The following is a 20,315-nucleotide window of genomic DNA, read 5'->3' as shown; positions in this document are numbered from 1 at the left end:
GCAGCAAATCTCCTTATTGGTGGTTTAATTGGGACTCAGGATGTAGACTGCCATAAGTTACAATATGTCTCAAATATAACCTATAATGGCACATTGTTATAGAGTTTCCAATCCTCCATGATTGACATTGACAGCAAATCATTTCCACTAAGCCAGTCTTGTGGGAAGGCGTGCTACTGAAGGAACAGGACATCAAAGCTATCTCAAAGTAGAGAACTAAAAACAACAAAAGTCAAATATGAAAAGGAAAGAACATTTCAGGGACTATAATATCACCAGAGCCAGGTGAAAAGAAACAACATCAAAGGAGTCCATGACATCTAATCATCAATGCAGGAGGTTTTCAGGGAATCAGGTGGTAAGAAAAATTGCTAGTAGGCACTGGGGACCCCAGAAATGAGAAGCGCTAATCAAGAGAAACTATCTAGGCTGAACTGTCATGTGGTTATGTCTGCATTTCTCATTTGAGTCAAAGGAAAGGAAGTTTCTTTAATTAGGTGCATCCGGCAGGCATCAAGTCAAATAAAATCATAAGCTTCAGTCACAGGTAGTTCTCAGCATCAATTTCAAAGCAGTGGGTTACTGTATCTACAGAATGAAGCAAAGACAGAAGAAGGGGGCTCCCTATCAAAATGCAGTTCAATTCCCTTGGAAGTCAGAGTTGTGCTTCTCTGTGCTGGGAACTAAGAAACGTTTATTGGTCAAGTGTCATCCATTGAACCACGGTCAAGGCTATCTTTCATGCCAAGCTTTGAGGCATCCACTTTGAGCTCCATCTCAGGAGCAGTGCTGAGAAAGAGGAGTCTGGAAGTGTGTTCTTGTGATTGGTTAAAACGTAAGTGGGAGCCCAGGTTTGCACCTAACTTGGGGTGTCACAGCTAGGCTTCTGAAGATTGGGATTAAACTATCACCTCCACCTCCTGTTATTTAAACTCTCAATGCCTCCATTACTTTATCCTTAAATAAAAAAATAAGAACACTACAGCTGGGGGCAAGTAAGAGAAAATGTATGTCAGGTGTCTGACACACAGTCTATTATAAATGCAGTAAGTTTTCACAGATGGAAGCTACTCTAGGCAAAGCCAAAAGTCATTCTCTGGGTCAACAGAGCTGAATCAATGTGGCTGATAGATCCCAGTTTAATATGTTAATTTGAAGAGGCTATTAAGACAACTACCACTTGAAGAATCTGGTTAGAATACTTAATGGGTACGATGTACATTATTTGAGTGATGGCTACCCTAAAAGCCCCGATTTCACCACTATGCAATCTATGCATATAACAAAATGATACTTATACTTCGTATGTTTATACAAATTTTTAAAAAGAGAAAAATGTTTCAGTCAGTTATTTACCCTTGGTGAATCAAGGCCACTTTTGATCCCATTTGCTATTTACTCTAAGCTAACAGAGGCTCCAGCAGGCAGGTCCCAGTTGCCTGGGTTCAAGTCCCAGCTTCTCATCCTTAATGAAGGATGTATCGTCATGGGCAGAGAAATGACAATAATCATGGGTCTCACTTCATAAGGACTCTGGGGATTCAAGAAGCCAATTCAGTCAAAGAGCTTTGCCCAGCATCTGGCACTTAAGTAGTTATCACTAGAGTCACAGAAAGCCACCATCAAGGGAAGCAATCACTTAGCCTGCAAAAAGTTGAATGTGCACCCATTATTCAAGAATGCCCACTATGGCCATAAAATTTCATCTCACTTCTAGTCTAACTCCAACCTTGAACCTCATATAAACAGAATCAGAAAAAAAAAATTTTCCTCAATGGTCTTTCCCAAGTAACGGAATATCTGATGTCTGTGCCACTTGCTCCACCATTTTATAGATTTCAAGGTGGAAGACCATCTGTATCATTTCATTTGAGTTTCACAAGCCAGGTATGTTTGCCTGCATTTTAAAGGAGAGGAAAGTAATGCTGATGGAGGCCAGCGGCACAGCTGTTGAGAGGCAAAGCTGGGACTTAAATTCAGCTCTTCTCAACGCCAAGCTCAGGCCCCTTTCATCCAGCCTAGAAGAAAGGCAAGGCATGAAGGATTTCAGTTTTAAAATCCAGATTTGCAGACATTCTCAAGAGTGAAAAAAACAGTGACTGGATCATAATAATTTTCAACCACAAAACAAAGTAAGAGTCAACAGCTTTGTTACAAAACAGTGTTAGGGAAGGCTGCATCTGACCCTCCAGGGCCATAAGCTTGATGAGAATGTTTTGATATCACACTGACAGGGCTGCAAAAAGAGCTGTCCTCAGACATGCATGGGTCAGTGACGTTAAGTTGTTACCAGCCACCATTTGCAACTTTCATTGCAGGCAAGATGATGTAAAATGGTTTACGCTGTCCTCACGCACTCTGCTAACTCCTATTTTTAGTAGGCAAATCTCACACCTTTTAAAGATTGGTACAGCCAAGAATGAGTTCATAATGATTGGAATTTTGAGGGGAAGTCAGGAGTGGTGGGAGCCTAAATCCATTATAATTAAAGGCCAGTTTATTAACGCTTTCATATATATGGATCAGCCAGTTTAGGTGAGGTGAAAAGTAGCCTTGTGAATAGCTTTGTAACATCAGGAATCTTATAAAAATTCCATGCCTCACCAGCAAGTACCCTTGGCTCAACAGCAGTGTCCTTCCTCCCCTTGTATCAATTTCTCAGGTCAGAAGCCTAAAGAAGGCAAATATCATGAATTCTACCTGAATGGCACCACAACGTATAATCAAACAAGATGAAGACAGAGGATGGCTGTGGCCACAGTTGGAAGCATGCTTAGAAAAGGTACCCCAGCATCTGGACATCTACCCGAGCCTGACTCACCTCCTCGCACCCTGAGCAGTGCTCTCTCATCCTCCTTCCTCTCCTGACTCCCAGGGTCTCGCCCTCACCCTGCAACCTACCAACCTCTCAACTCACTGCTGGCTCTTCTGCCCTCTCCTGTGGCCACTATTACTTCCAAAGCAAGAACTCTGCAACATTCTTCCAAATTTTTTCCCCTTTCTTTTTACACACTTACCCTCTCCTATCTTGATGGCTTCCATGACTTTCTCTAGCATCCATACAACGGGAACTCTATATACTGTTTTTCCTGGTTTCAGCCTTGTTCCCACATTCCAGTCCCAAGTAAGAACTATTTACTGGCACATCCATCTCGCTTGGCCTGCTGTACCCAAGCCCTACAGAGGATTCTTGTACACATTTCCCTTCTCTGAATCACCCAGAGGGGTCCTTTGACTCCATTCACACCCTTGTTCCCTGCATCCAACTGATAGCTGAACCCTGATGATCCCGATCTGCACATGAATGTTTAACCCATCCTTTCATTCCTACTGCACAAGTTCAAGCCTTTACTTCTATTAATACTTGCTAGAAGATCTCCATCTTTCATCTCTTCTTGACTGTAATATATGCCGAACACTGTGAGAATAATCTGCATAAAATACATATCAGTTCACATATACCCAATAATGCAAAATGTCTGCAAGTCTTCATAGCCAAACTCCTTAGCATCTACATTCTCCCCACATCTGTCCCCACAAGCATTTTCAGCCTTACTAACTATTACTGCATCTAATGCATCTTATCCTGCAGCAAACTGGAATCTACTCTTCTTTGAACTCCTTCCCCCAACCCAGGAATTCCATAGTGCCTTTTCCCCCACATATAAATCCAAACAATAATTCAGTGCCCAACTTATTGGAAATTCCAAACTATCGTTCAGAATTCTATATGAACTATTGTTCATATAAAAATTCAATCTATTGCCATCCTCAATACTTTGAGCATTTTAATTAATTAAGTTCTGTCAATGTCCTTCAACCAAAGACTAACAAGGACATACCTGCAGTTGAACAAGTTGGGTTTATGAACCACTGCAGTAAGAGAGAATGCATGCGGTGGGAACTATGGAGTGTCTCAATCAGAAGGTGTTAGATGCGATTTATCATAGGATTTGAACTCTGGTTAGGTTATGTGGGGAGGGTTCAACTCTAGAGTGAATGCTGGATGCTGTCAACAAGCAGGAGCAATTCTTATCTAAAGAAGGGCCAGGCCAAAGCTGTATTGGTAAAGAAGCAGCTGTCGCCCTACATATGTGACACTAAGAAGTAACAGAAAGTGAATACTTGGGATTTTGCTAGTAGCAGGGTGACCTGGTTTTTGTATTAGAAAAAATTACAAAGTGATCTTGTTTTGTCTGATTGTGTCATGGCCTCTGAATGATCATATCTAATATCCGTGTTCTGTGAGATTGTTGATGTCCTTAAGTCCAACAGAAGGCATTACAGCCCAGCTGTAAGCATCAGACCAGCCCCTAACAACCTCAAAATCTACCTGTAAGTACCGAGCAAGGTCCTGACATCAGTGGCTGCTCTTCTTTTTCTCAGTTCTGTGTCATCATGATGTCAATGTACAGATTTGAACATTCTCTAAAGCAGAGCACAGATGATGAAGAGTAAAGCAAACTCTCCCTTGCTACAGATACAGCTGGGTGATCAGGATTCCATTTGGGGTCCCAGTGGTGAGGGTAGGGATCATATTTTGGAATACAAAATATGAAAAACATGAGGACAGGATTAGGATCTGGGAAAAGGAGGTAACATATTCTATATAATCTATAACTCTCAAGAATAGTGTGATATGCAGATCAGAAACACCCTAGAGCATGTTAAATACAGAACTGTCTTCATCCTGGTAAACTAGATAAAGTTTTCTGGTTAATAAAAGATGAAAATTGTCTACTGTACTTACCCAAAAATGTAAAGGCACATGGGCCTTAGTGAGCTAAATGTCTTCAAATCTTTGTAGGTATATTTATTTCTTAATTGCTGTTCAATTGCTATTGAAATCCTAACCGTTAAGTCTTATCTTTGATCCTGTTTCCAGCAAATATTGTCAGACTACTGAAATTTTCAGGTGTCTGTTTAACAAAAGGAAGCAACGTCAACTATGTCTTTCGGGCCGTGCAGACCAGAAATGCAGCTCACGTGTAAGGCATATGTGGAAAATACAAAACAAAATTATATGTAAAATCCTTACAAATATAATTTTCTTAACAAAAATTTCACTTGGAAGAAGTCTACATTTCCTTTGGTTTGCAGCCTGTTACATATCTAGATGATCTAACTGGGTTATCAGCCCTTTGATGAAAAAGAATGGGCAGAGGAACTTGGTTGGCAACTGTGCCATGTCTAGTCTGGGATTTCAATTGCAGTTGAAGTGATGAGCATCTTAGATCTTACTCATTCGAAAAATTTATAAAGACATTTCCATGTAAAAATCTGCAATGCTTTGTCCCTTAAATAGTAATGTTTAAGGCATATTCTATAATGGCAGGGTTAATTCAATTTGACAAACAAGTTTGAGTAATAACTCAAGTGCAAACTATCTTCCTTCATACCAGGGACTCCTTCCAATACCAGTCATGTACAGCAATTATCTGCAAAGGCCACCACTGTATTGAGAACACACACAATACATGGCTCCCACCTGCAGGGAAAATGGCACCCCTGTTCCCACCATGTGAGTTCCACCTTACCATGTTTGTAGCAGCTCCAAGTTCTCACTTTCTTCAGCAGATTTCAATTTGCAATTTTTAAGAGAATGGGTAGCCTATCACTTAACACTGTCACCGGAAGATAACATTTCAGTAATTACTCAGTGTTGACATTTTATTATTTAATCTTAAAATCCCATCAGAAATCCCTAGCCTGATAAGCTACAAACGAAGTTTGAAAATAAAGCAACCAGCAAATCTGATTTGCAGTAATCAAAATGGCATTTTGTCAGATGGGAGCTAATTTTCAACCTGACATGATTTCAACCTGCTGCCATTTTATGAAATGAGATCCGTTTGCTCTCTGTAAAGATGATCAGCCTTGCTGCTCCATAGCTGGATGCCCAATTTCACCTGTTCTCATGAGGTTCTTCCATTATGCAAACTGGTGGTGAAGCAATTACATGCTCCAAAAGATGAAGATGAGAAATTTCACATTCACAGACTTGTCATATTCACCTCGTAAAATGTAAGTTCTTGCCAGGTGTTAAGATGCAACCTGTTTTATTTTACAATCACCTAACAATCTGAAGACACATATCCTCTGAAGGCAGTTTCATCTCCCACGTTCAACAAGAGAGCCCTGTCAGGACTCCTAGGCTCTACCTTGAGACTGCTAAACAAATGAAGGCATCACGTTCATTCAGTGAACAGTATGCACACATCTTTGGACTTTTCAAGGCTACTCAGGGGCTACTACTGGACCACAGATGGATTATCAAGTCAAACGCTCCAAGTAGGCATGAATGACGTTTTAGTAGAGGACAGAAGGAAGGAAAGTGGAACAATTTCACCCCTGCATAGCTCGAGAATGCTGCTGGAGGCCAGGCGAGGTAGCGCACACCCGTAATCCCAGCACTCTGGGAGGCCAAGGCGGGTGGATCACGAGGTCAGGAGTTCAAGACCAGCCTGGCCAAGATGGTGAAGCCCTGTCTCTACTGAAAATACAAAAATTAGCCAGGCCTGGTGGTGGGTGCCTATAATCCCAGCTACTTGGGAGGCTGAGGCAGGAGCATCACTTGAACCCAGGAGGTGGAGTTTGCAGCCTGGGCAACAAGACCAAAACTCCATCAAAAAAATTTTTTTAAAGAAAATGTTTGATATAGTTAAGAAAATAAGTCAGAGAAGAAAGGGAAAAGAAAATGAAGTTGTCTTCTGGTCTTGCAATATGTGATTCTTCTTTGTGGGGCTTCACTGAGAGAAACGGAATTCTCAGGAGACAGGCAATAAAGTATTAAGGAAGTTTTTGTTCAGAACGCTGCTGAGGGGAATTTTCACACTTGTTACGACATCCAGAGCGGTGTTGGGAACAGTGTGCTCATGAGTCAGTGCATGAGTAAGCCTCTGTTCTTCCAGCACAATTGCAGCTTGTTTAGTTTGCAAACACAAGTTGTCTCAGTGATCCACATTTCCAATAGGTAAGGGCCAGCACCATGCTGCCTCCACTTACCGCGTGCCCAGCTCACAGCACGTGAGCCCCAATCCACATGGAAGAGAACTGGACCCTCTGAGGGGCAGCCATTCCCATCTCCGCCTTGGCTCTGAGGGAGAGCATGGAGGCCAACCAAGCAAAATATCCTCGGGTCAAACATAGTGGAGAAGCTGCTTCACTTCAAGTATCTCACTTTATGAGATCCAAAAATGTGACTGTGATAGTTGATTTCAGGTGTCAACTTGGCTTAGGCCATGGTTCTTAGATATTTGCTCAAACACTAATCTAGATGTTGCTATGAAGGTATGTTTTAGATGAGATTAACATTTAAATCAGCAGACTCTGAATGAAGCAGATGACCCTCCAGAATGTGGGTGGGGCACATGCAATTAGTTGAAGGTCTTAAGGACAAAGACTGAAGTTTCCCAAAGAAGAAAGAATTCAGCTCAAAACACAACACAGAAACCCTGCCTGAGTTTCCAGCCTGCCAGCTTCCCTACAGATTTTGGACTTGCGAGTCCACACAATTGCATGAGCCAGTTACTTAAAATAAATCTCTCTCTTTCTCTCTCTCTCTCTCTCTGTCTCTCTCTTTCTCTCTCTCGTTTCTCAGGAGAATCCTAACTATTAACACCGTAACCAAGAAGATTAAACAGCCCTATTCCCTCTGAATGTCAGAGCAGAGAGGAAAGAGGCATTTGGCAAAATATCAATTACTTAGAAAATCAGAGAATTAAGAGTCTATGTGGGGGAAAAAAAGGCTTTTCAACACCATTCAAATGCCAAGTTGCATTTCTCAGTCACTTTTTAAGTTGATTCGTGAGTATGAGACATGCCCTTTGGAAGTTCTGGGCCAGACACTGGAGCAGCGGAACCAGGGACACTGGCATTGGAATCTGGGCTCAGCCCCCGTCCTGGGTATCTGGCGGCAGGCACATGACTGAACCTCTAGAGGCATTTCAAACCTTGGTGTAAATGTGACACTAAAATGACCAGAGATGTGAATCCCCAGCTCAGAATCTAGAAAGATGAGTTCTCACTAAATGGCGGCGTAGGGCGATTGCTGCTGATACAAAAGCTATTAATAAAACACATTTCCTCCCAGCCCTAAGGAGGAGAGAGACACATACAAGGATAATTAAAGTCCTGTTTCTAAGACCACACAAGTGATATTGTGGGTGACTGCTGGAACTAAGATGAAGGGAAAGTGAGTCAGGCCCCGAAGCAGAAGTTTGTTCAGTGAGGTGGGGTAATGGGGAGCAGGCATTCCAGCTAGAGGCCATTGCACCAGCAAAGCCAGGGTCAAGCAAAACCAGATACTGGCCAGCCACACTGACTGGCCAGGGAGATGTGTGGGGACCCATTGTGCTGAGAAGCTTTCTAAAGAGCCAGCTTGCGCAAGGATGGAGACATGCACAGAATAGAAATAAGAAGAAAGGGCTGCCCTGCGCATTCCTTTCTGACCACAGTAGCAGGTTGTGCACACACAAATTTTTGCCTAGCAATCACTCACTTCTGGGTATCAAAACTTCCATATAAAAATCTGTAGTGCAAACACAGAAGGCATTTGGAAATTAAATGGTGAAATTTTTCAATTCTTACACAGGAAGCCAGTGATGTAACATACTATGCATCAAGTAACAATTTTAATAGATGACACAATTCTGAATGCATTGCCCTGTGCTTTCCATGCACATTAAAATGAAAGAAACATATTCTGTTAAATTAAGCACACAACAGTAAAAGATATGCAATGCAGTAAAAGCTCTGCAATGACTTACAGTAAATTGTTACAAATGCTCAGCCTGTGATGAGATTAAGCCTGTTTTCAATTTTCTTTATTTTGTTTGTTTTTTTCTACAATGAATGTGAGTTACTCATGAAAAGAGGAAAGGGTATGTTTTTTAACCCTGCCAAGCATAAATCTAAAAAAGAAAATGTGTCATAAATGAGTGGAATTCACTTTTATTTACAAGTGTACCGCATTCTGTGGGCTGACATTTGCTCAGATGCAAAAGAAAACGTTAACGATCTTTTGAGATTGGCTTGAGATTGAGAAAAGGAAGACTTGCTGTCTAAGGGCAGTACCCACCTGGATCACAGAGGCATTTGTAGCTGGTGCCCACACTGCGGCATGTGCCATGAGCGCAGGGGCTGAGGGCACAGAAGTCAATAAGCTGGGCACAGGTTGGCCCTGTGAAGCCCGGGCTGCAGCTGCAGGTAAAGTGTACCCCATCCACGTAGCACGTGCCATTGTTCTGGCATGGAGATGAGGCGCACGGGTCCACCTTTTCTTCACAAGCAGACCCAAAGTATCCTGTAAGAAAACATGCAGGAGCTTAAAACAATTAAAACACATTTGCACATACTAATAAACTGAGTCTGCTCCACTGTGTATTCATAATCAATTATTTCATTCATAGTTTCCACATACGTCATAACCCACCAAGATAGGTAAGTTGTTTTTCTCAGCTTTAGTAATGCAGGGTTAAAAATATTAAGCCCTACAATTCCATTTTTATTGAAATATGAGATATATGACTGTTTAGGAGTACATACATATGTGTACATGAATATATTTATGTGCACACGTGTGTATACTCTAGAAAGATACCAAAAATAAATTAATGGTAATTTTCTAAAGGAAGATGGGATTTGGATCGGCAAAGGGATTTCCTCTCTTATTTTGTACACATTAATGGGGAACACATTTCTTATTTTGCTGTCATAGATATGACATAATCTTGAATTTAAAAAATTAAACCATATCAACTAGTAAACAATGAAAAAAGTCTCTTTTTCATCACTGTCCCTTTGTCTCCCATTCCCTTCTCTACAAACAGCCACTGTTAACAGTTTCTTGAATATATACTTTTTAAAAAGTTGATGTTGTAACAGAGAAACAAAATGGAATGCTGCTCAGCAATACAAAGGAAATACGTGCTGACACATGGTATGACATGAAGGAACGTCAAGAGCATTATGCCAAGTGAAAGAAGCTAGGCACGAAAGACTACATATTATATAATCCCATTTGTAAGAAACGTGCAGGAAAAGCAAATCTGTAGATACAGAAAGTAGAGAAATGGTTGCCTATGGCTGAGCCAGAAAGAGGGATTCACTGCAAATGGGCTTGAGGAATACACTGGGGCGGATGGATATATTTTAAACTTGGTTTGTGGTGATGGCTGCACAACTCTGTAAACTTACTTAAATGCTTTGAACTGTACATTTCAAATGAATGAATTTTACAATGTATAAATTGTACACTTAAATGAAATTTTATGTTATATAAAATTACGTAAGGCTGTTAATTTTTCTTTTAAATATGGTTACTATGTAGGTGATTTTTATCTTGTTTCCTGTGTATATGATTCAGTATTTCTTGTTGAAAAATTATACATATGAAACCATGTGGGTTTCTACATCTGTGCAGACATGTAGGTATATGTATTTAGTAATGCTTTGCATAAAAACGATACTTCTTTCAATACTTTAAGAGCAGTTTGAAAATTAAAGATTATTCAAATTTTAGAAATCAAAGTTAAATAATTTTACTCACATATAGTTTGTATTCTAATAATCTATTATACTTTTCTTATTTACATTTAAGTTTATATTTACTCATCCTCTTATAGAACTCCTAGCAATACTGACAATTTTTGTTGTCATTGCTAAAGACATAGTTAATATGTAAACCAACAAAAATAACTCCCAGATTTAATTATGTGAAGCACCACTCATAAATTGGCATAATCAACTTGGTATTTCCCTGTGCAGTATAGAAATATAAAATTATCCTCCAAAAAAATCCAATGCTATTCAATATTTTATAAAATTCCTGGTAGCTTTTAAATCTTAGAAATCATACTAAAAATGTACCATACAGTCAGTTTTAATAACACTTGAATTCTCCAAAAAGTTTCTTGGCAGCCTGAAGTGGAATATAATTCTATCCATCATGAGATATGTTCCATTTTACTTTGATTGAAAATAAGATGTTTAAACACTTTTCAACATATGACAGTACTATATGTTACCATCACTATTTAACATGTTTTCAAAAATAGGATTTCATATCTCAAATCTTCTAATTTTAGAAAATACATCATTTTTATGTGTCTAGAAAATGCAGCATAGCTGCTCAAACTATTTAAAGGCCCATTTAATTTGCTTGAGTGTGACACTAAAAGTCATTCAATATTTTTTTTCTTAATGTGAAGGAATAATTTTGAGCAATGAATTGACCAAGCCAACCCACAGCTTGTATTTAGTTAGATAGTGGCCCAAGATTGCATTTTATAACTTGAGGGAAAAAAAAAAATGGCAGGGGTGGGCGGTGGCTGGTGGGGAGCGGTCCGGATTCTGGGTTAACCTTGTGGATGCACTGATTTCTTTACAAGAAATTCAGGCTCATGAGAAATTCCATACCCAAGGCCGGATACCAGTTTACCCACAACAGCAGCTCAGGGTCAATCAGAAAACTCTAAATGTTAATGCTCAGAAACAGAAATCAAATTTAAGAGGACATTTTGATTCTTTTTGTTCCTCCAGCAGAACTGAACTAATGACAACAGAAGGTGATGCTTAAGAACTCTGTCAACTCTTTTAGCTGAGAACACAGAGAAGAGGAATGATCACAGGAACTGTGTCCTTGAAAACCCTGTGAGATTAGGTGGCTGAGAACTTGATAGAAAGAATATCTAGGGAGGGTCAATGATAAGGAAAATGAGAAACAAGAAGCTCATACCTAAGTTAGGAGCATAAAAAGGAAAATTACTTAGAACTACTAGATCCCAGTAAAAGAGTTAATATTAAATATAGTTCTCAGTGGAGGTTGACATTTAAGCACTGGATTAGCAATGTCATGGGTTAAATTGCATCCCTCAAAAATTCATATTTTTTTTAATCAGCTTTCTGAGGTTGAGTAAAATTCATATTTGGAAGCCCTAATTCTCAATGCCTCAGAATATTGCTCTTTAGAAATAGTGCCTTTAAAGAGATGACTCAGTTAAATTGAGGTTGTTGGGGTGGGCTCTAATGCAATCTGACCATTGTCTTTATAAGCAGAGATCAGGACACAGAAAAAGACACCAGGGATGCCTGTGCACAAAGAGAAAGACCACATGGGGAGGAAGTAAGACTCTGCAGGCCAAGGAGAGAGGCCTCAGGAAAAAATCAACCCTGCCAGCACCTTGATCCTGAACTTCCAGCCTGCAGAACTAGAAGTAGATGAACTGCTTGTCAGCCTCCAGAACTAGAAAGAGACGTCTGTTGTTTGAGCCTGTAGTCCTTTGTCACAGCAGCCTGAGAAGACTCATACAAACAGAGAGCATAAGAAGACAGGGAAGCAATGATTAGGATCTTGTGTTTGATTCTGTGTTCACCACTCCAGCAATCTGAGTGACCATCACAAGGCCCTCTCTCTCCCATCGTTCACTGCCTCTACCTGGAAAACAGGGCTGAAACTATTTTCTTTCCAAAGTCATTGTGGGTTCTGAAAAAATATATATATATCAAATTTCCTAGAACAGTTCCCAGTCCATGGCTCAATGAATGGATGAATAAATGAATGAAATAGAAATGCTAACAATAACAGCAACAGGCTGGGTGCAGTGGCTCACGCCTGTAATCCCAGCACTTTGGAAGACCCATACAGGTGGATCATGAGGTCCGGGGTTCAAGACCAGCATGGCCAACGTGGTGAAACCCCATCTCTACTAAAAATACAAAAATTAGCCAGCATGGTGGCACGCGTCTGAAATCCCAGCTACTGAGGAGGCTGAGGCAGGAGAATTGCTTGAACCCAGGAGGCGGAGGTTGCAGTGAGCCAAGATCATGCCACTGCACTCCAGTCTGGGTGACAGAGCAAGACTCTGTCTCAAAAAAATTAAAAAATTAAAAAATAACAGCAACAGCTAACATCCACTGGAGGCTGATTTGCATCACTTGGTTCTAAGCCTTTATGTGAATTATTTCATTCAACTCTACTATTACAGTAGGATGTGAGAGCTACGAGAGCCCTATCTTACAAATGTGAAAACAGTGACATGAGAATGTGAAGTAGCCTTTTCACGTCTGAATAGCTAGTAGATGGCAGAGCTGGGACACCAAGGCCAAATGCTTACAAGTCTCCTACACTGCACAGAAGAGAAGTGAATGACAAACCAATTAAGATGTTATGATGTGTAAGCAAAACAAGGACTTACGTTTCTATCCTGTTTGTGTCTTGGTGAAAGACAAAAAGACTTACTGATCAAGTCAACGTAAAGGAAAAAGTGAATTTTAGAAAGGGCATCGCTCTAGCTTTATGTCAATATACTCAGTTATAAATAGCAATATAAGCCACATGCGATAGTCCAAGTAGAAAGAAAAATGGGTAACAAGGACACATAAAGGGTCATGACTTTGGAGAGAGTCAGTATTTCAATAAGGCCAAGAGAAGTGTGGAAAATGAACAATAATGAGAGCACTGGTCAGGCCAGGTCACGACTGGTCTTATATGTTACACTTGGGAGTTTAAGTTTCATTCTGAGGCCACTGGATATCACCTATTTTCATTATTTATATCCCTAATTATAGGCAATGTGGAGAGTGAATCAGAGGGAGGTTGAGACCGGAAGCATGAAACCAGGTGTTTACTCGAGTAATTGAGGTTGTGAGGGCCAATTTGTAGCCATAAAGGTAAAGAATGTGAAATATATTAGAGCATGATTTTGGAAGTAAAATTGTCAATTCAGGGATCACTTGGACTGTAGAAGAATGGAAGAGAGGACAGAGCCCAGAGACACAATGTAACATGAATCACAAATACAAATGCCAGCAGGGGTCAGGCAGACATGTTGATACGGAGACTGGATCAAGTGTAATACAATAGGAACTGGCAGGGCCTGTGCCAAACTAGAGAAAGAAGCCCCTTCCAAACAGGATGGCCAACATAACCTGCAGCCAATTCAAAACATGGGGCCAGGTACCAGATCTTCCGAATATTCAAGAAAAGTCTGAAATCCAAATTATTGTTTGAGCCTTGTCTGTTTTTATTTTATTATTATTTATTTATTTATTTATTTTTGAGATGGGGTCTTACTCTGTAGCCCAGGCTGAAATGTAGTGGCATGATCTCAAGTCAGTACAACTTCCACCTCCAGGGTTCAAGCCATTCTTTTGCCTCAGCCTCCCAGGTAACTGGGACTAAAGGCACTTGCCACCACACCCAGCTAATTCTTGTATTTTTAGTTGAGATGAGGTTTCACCATGTTGGCCATGCTGGTCTTGAACTCCTGACCTCAGGTGATCCATCCACCTCAGCCTGACAAAGTATTGGGGTTACAGGCACGGGCCACCACACCCAGTCAAACCTTGTCTATTTTAAAGTGTTGATACATCATTTCTCCAGCAAATAAAATATATATATGGGCCCTATATATATGGCTTTTCTGTGTGAGTTAATGTTAAGGAGCTTTGGACCAAAGGGAATTGGGTTTAAACACCATCTCATCCCACTAAACTGTGGGACTTTGGGCTAGCACTTAATCACCCTGACTTTCTGCCTTTCTATCATGAAAAAAAGATATTAATGCATACAATTTATGTTTCTTATGAAGCTTAACTGTAAAAATCTATGCCAAGCACTTGGCACAGTGACTCTCCAGTAATAAGTGTTCAATAAGAAGCAGCAATAATTATAATTTCTAGGTTTTCAGATTGAGGGACAATGTGGACAGTGTTATTATCAAATGCAGTCGAAAATACAAGAAGAGACTTCTGGGGGAGGGTTATGAGTTCAGCTTTGTGCAAAGTGAGTTGAGATGCTTTTGCAGTTGTTCAATAGTCGTTAAATATACAGAACTTGTGCTCAGGAGAGATGTATGAACTAGAGTATGGACTGGGAGTCATATGAACATGGGTGGAAACCGGACTCATAGGTATACAGGATACTATTTGGGGCAAGTGAATAGAGAAAGAAGAAAGTTCAAGGCTGGAACTCTGAACAACTGTAGCACTTGTGAGCACAAGAAAGAAGAAGAAATCAAGAGCGTATCTCATTGAGAGGCCTCTCATATTGTCCTGCATGTCTCTGTGGATTTCTCTTTCTTCTAGCACTTACCACACCCTGTCTGCCTCCTCCATAACTGGTCTCTGATTTCCTTGAGATCAGGGAACATAACTTCTGTGTCTTTGTATCCCTGTGGCTCAGCACGAAGCTTGGAAAATGACAAGCATTTGACCAGGGACAAATAAATGGACAGAGAGGCAGACAGAGGGATGGATGAATAGACAGTTAGCTAAGTTTCAAGAAAGAAAGAAGGTGCAGGTTCTGGTCAGGAATGAAAAAATATATATATATTTTAAAAAAGAAGGAAAGAAGAGAAACCAGGAAAGAAAAGTGTCACTGAAAACAATGGAAGAGAGAGTGTGAAAAAATGGCACTGAACCTTGCCTGTAAATCACATGAACAAGCCTTCGCTAGCCTGCCGCAAGATGAGAGACTGCATGGAGCAAAGGAAGCTAGCACAGCTGACACCATTCTAGACTACCTGACCTCCATCAGTGCAGCCAGCGACCAGCTAAGCCTGCCCAGACTGCTAATGCAATGCACAAGAATTATGAGCTCAATGAGCAGCTGCCATTTTAACCACTAAATTTTGGGGGTGGTTTGTTATGCAGCATAAGTTAACTGATAAGATTAATAGGAGTTACAGGATTGTATCTATGTAGGAATATAGGCCAGAGGGAGATTTTTGCTTTGCCTTGGAACAGACTTGAAAGAGTAATTGATCATACGCTACAGGAAAACTTCACTAAAGAGACAATCAATAAATGTTTATTGAATTGAATATCAAAAGGCCCACTGTGGTTGAATTAAGGATCCTGTGTTTTATTATTATTAAAATTTTGCTTTTTCTTACCAATTCAAGAAAATATACTACAGGATGAGAATGCAAATAATACTTCATATTTTCAGTCTGCTAGCATACCTCAGTATATACTGAGGAAAGAATACACTTTTGGTATATTATCCAGTCTAAAAAAAGAAAGTGAAAAATTTCACTAAAGAGATGATCAGTATATGTTTGTTGAATTGAATATCAAAAAGGTCCACTGCTGTTGAATCAAGGTTCCTGTGTTTTATTATTAACAAAGTATAATAAACAAACAAATAAATAAAGAGAAGGCAAGCTAGAGACTTGGAAAATATTTGCAAAACACGTATCTAATAAAGGACATTATCCAAAATAAAAGAAAATTGTTTTTTCCAACCAATTCAACAAAATATAATGCAGAATGAAAAGTCAACTAATACTTCATATTTTCAGAGCCTGCTAGCATACCTCAGTATATACTGAGGAGAGAATACCCTTTTGGCATATTATCCAGTCTAAAAAAAGAAAGTAGGCTATAAAATGCTATTCTGTTACAAAGAATGACAAAGCAAAAAAATAAATAAATAAAATAACATGAATGCAAGGTATATCTGAATACACTTTGTAAAGATGAATGTGAGGTATGGAAATTATGAGATAATTTTCCTGGCTCACATGATGATTAATAATCACTAGAAAAGATGTGAATGCTGAGTCAATTCTGAAATGCTATTGCTTTGACTAGTAAATTATCCATTTCCTTCTATCACTTAAGCAAGTGTTCATATGACATCCTTTTGCAAATGACTCACATCTCCTTCAGCCACCCTCTAAGTCACCTTCCTAAGAGAAGTAAGAACAGATTTTGTAATTCAAAGAATGCAGAGCCAGAAAACCAAAGTTTGAGTCTTAGGACTACTGTGTGACCTCAGGCTTCATCATTTTTTCTCTAATTTTCTTACCTAAAAAATGGTGTTGGCTCCTACTATGAAGGGTCAAGTAAGATGACACATGTGCTCAATAGATACTGGATTCTCCTCCCTTTAAATAGTAGTTCTGGGGTAATCTCAAGTTGCCTGTATACCCAGAAGTTTGTGCTTAGGGAAAGGAAGCTGGCCTGTCAGTCAATCTGTGGAACATAATCTATTTTCACATTTGTATGTATCCCTCAGGGTCATGTCCCTGGATGTCTATAAAGGGAGATTTGTGGAATCGGAAGGTGCTCACACACTGCTCTCCAAGCACACTAACAGTAACTGGGCCACGGAGTGATGCTGGTGAACAGAGGTGGAGTCCCGGGGCAGACAGCTATGGGAAGAGGTGGGAAGCAGGAGTGTCTCTGAGAACATCTCTGTACATGCTCAAAAGGACAATCTGCTGAAGTTGTGTTTGTTCATGGCAAACACTTGTATGTACCAGGCACTGTTCCAAGTGTCTTAAATATACTAAGTCCTTTAATTCTCACATCAATCCTATGAGATAAGAACTATCATTTCCCCACTTTCAGATGAGAAAATAGGCATAAAAAGATCACGTAACTTGCCCAAAGTTACACAGATAGTAAATGGCAGGTTTGAGATTTGAACCCAGGCCGTTAGACTCAGGTCCAAGCTCCTAACCAGTACTCTGTGCTGTGGCACCCAACACCTGGGGTATAGCAGTATATTAGTCCATTTTTGCATTACTACAAAAGAATACCTGAAACTGGGTAATGTATAAAGAAAAGAGGTTTAATTAGCTGACAGTTCTGCAGGCTGTACAGGAAGCATGGTGCCGGCATCTGCTTCTAGTGAGGGCCTCAAAGAGTTTACAGTCAATCGTGGTAGAAGACAAAAGGGAAAGCTGGCATATCACACGGTGAGAGCAAGAGCAAGAGAGAGAGGTGAGGGCCGGGTGCGGTGGCTCACGCCTGTAATCCCAGCATTTTGGGAGGCCGAGGCGGGTGGATCACGAGGTCAAGAGATTGAGACCATCCTGGTCAATATGGTGAAACCCCATCTCTACTAAAAATACAAAAAATTAGCTGGGCATGGTGGCGCGTGCCTGTAATCCCAGCTACTCAGGAGACTGAGGCAGGAGAATTGCCTGAACCCAGGAGGCGGAGGTTGCAGTGAGCCGAGATCACGCCATTGCACTCCAGCCTGGGTAACAAGAGCGAAACTCCGTTTCAAAAAAAAAAAAAAAAAAGAGAGAGAGAGAAGTGAGGGGTGTCATACACTTGTAAACAATCAGATCTCATGTGAACTCAGAGTGAGAACCAAGGGGATGGCACTGAGCCACTCATGATGGATTCCCATGATCCAAACAACTCCCACCAGGCCCCACCTCCAACACTGGGAATTAGGTTTCCACATGAGATCTAAAGGGAACAAACATCTAAACCACACCAAGCAGAAAGACCAAGAATGAGAGGGCAGGTGCTCCAGGGTCCACCCAGCCTCTGTCCCTTCCTGGCCATGTGTAGCAGAAACTACTTTTTATCCTAACATCCATCTCACCACTTCCCACTGTCATAGACTTTTGGTCACACATCAGCACAGAATAATGTTTTACAGGGACCAGCCACTTTTGCAGCTAGATGCAGACCTGTGACGACATTCTAAATAACAGACACAAGTGGAAATGTCCTGAAGCCACATCTATAGATAATTCCTTGAAAGAAGCTAGCAAGTTCCCTTTGCTCTTTCACTACTTTACCCCTTCATCCATCCTACTATCTAGACTACAGATGATGGCTGAGTTTTTCCTAAGTTTGGTGGAAAACATCTATTCATACATGATATGCTCAGTGAATCCCAGGAAGAATAAATCAAATACACAGGAATGTCACAGTCAAACTGCTGAAAACCAAAAATTAAGAGAAAACATTAAAAGAAGCCAAAAAAAAAAAAAAGGCATACTATACCAATACACACATTGAGCAATAAGACTGACAGATGACCTGTCACCAAGATCTGCAGAGGCATAAGATAACAAAATAACATCTTAAAGGCACTGGAAAAATAAACCTGTCAAACAGAATTCTATTTTCAGGGAAAATGACTTCTAGTAATGAAGGTTAATTAAGATATTTTCTGATAAAGAACAGCTGAGAAAATGTGTTGCCAGCAGATCTAGCCACACTACAAAAATACTAAAACGTAATAAAAAAAAAAATTTTTGCTAATAAAAAAAAAAGAAAGTTATTTAAGCTCAATAGGAATAAAAATACGTGGAAACTCAAGTCTACGGGAAGAAATTAAGAGCCCTGGAAATGGCACTCTCAGGGAGTACATATTCATTTTTTTTCTTAATTTCTTTTAAAGATGGTTAAAAGAAATAAGAACATTGAATTATGATGTTGTAACATACATAAAAGGAATATACATGATAATAAGAGAAAAAATAATAAGGGGAGTTAATAGAATTCTACTACCATTAGGTTCTTACATTTTGCATGAAGTGACTAAATGTTGACCCTAAGTACACTCTCATACATTAAGGGTGTATACTGTAATTCCCAGAGCAGCCACTAAAAATAAAACAGAAACAACAAAAACCCCAAACCCAGCAGTATAGCTAAAAAGCCAGCTGAGAAAATAATATCTTTTTAAATATTCTATTTACCTGCCCCCCAATCAAAAAGCACAGGAGTAGAATAAAACAAAGAATATATGAGACAAATAGAAAATAAATAGCAATGAGGTAGACTTAATACAATCATATTAATGTTACATTGAATATAAGTAGACTAACACTGCAATTAAAAGGCATAGATTGTCAGTATTAAAAAAAAAAAACACAAGATCTAACTATGTGCTCTCTAAAAGAAACCCACTCCAGTATAAAGACACATAAAAATGGAAAATAAGGCCAGGTGCAGTGGCTCATGCCTGTAATCCCAGCACTTCAGGATGCTGAGGTAGGCAGATCACAAGGTCAGGAGTTCAAGACCAACCTGGCCAATATGGTGAAACCCTGTCTCTACTAAAAATACCAAAATTAGCTGGGCGTGGTTGTGCACACCTGTAATCCCAGGTACTGAGAAGGCTGATGCAGGAGAATCACTTGAACCCAGGAAACAGAGGTTGCAGTGAGCTGAGATCATGCCACTGCACTTCAGCCTGGGCAACAGAACAAGACTCCATCTCAAAAAAAAAAAAAGGAAAGTAAAAGAAAAGGGAAAGATACATTGCAAAAAAGAAAGCATAAGAAAATTAGTATGCTGTTAATATCAGAAAAGGTAGACTTCAGGACTAAGAATATTATCTGACATACAAAGGGGCACTTAATATGAAAAAGTGAGTAATCCAATAGGAAGCTTTAACAATCCCAAATGTGTAGGCACCTAATAAGAGAGCTTCAAAATACATGAAAGAAAAACGGCCGGCAATAGAAACAGAAACCATCACAGAAGAAGACCTTCCTTAGTAACTGACAGAATAAATTGACAAATGTGCTACTTTATACAATATTTAAATAACA

At 39.9% G+C, this 20,315-nt stretch overlaps 1 protein-coding gene across 1 annotated transcript in view; it reads right to left on the bottom strand.

Moving 5' to 3' along the window:
- Positions 1-20,315, bottom strand: part of DNER (delta/notch like EGF repeat containing) — a 362,737-nt gene that overhangs the window by 78,953 nt on the left and 263,469 nt on the right. Inside the window, exon 8 of the mRNA XM_012434038.3 lies at positions 9,080-9,304. Coding sequence (XP_012289461.3) covers positions 9,080-9,304 — 225 coding nt within the window. The remainder of the gene's footprint in view (positions 1-9,079; positions 9,305-20,315) is intronic.

Source organism: Aotus nancymaae, unplaced genomic scaffold (genome assembly GCF_030222135.1).
Source record: "Aotus nancymaae isolate 86718 unplaced genomic scaffold, 86718_ANA_hifiasm-v0.15.2.pri h1tg000008l, whole genome shotgun sequence".
NCBI lineage: Eukaryota > Metazoa > Chordata > Mammalia > Primates > Aotidae > Aotus > Aotus nancymaae.
This window is presented reverse-complemented; position numbering and strand designations above follow the sequence as displayed.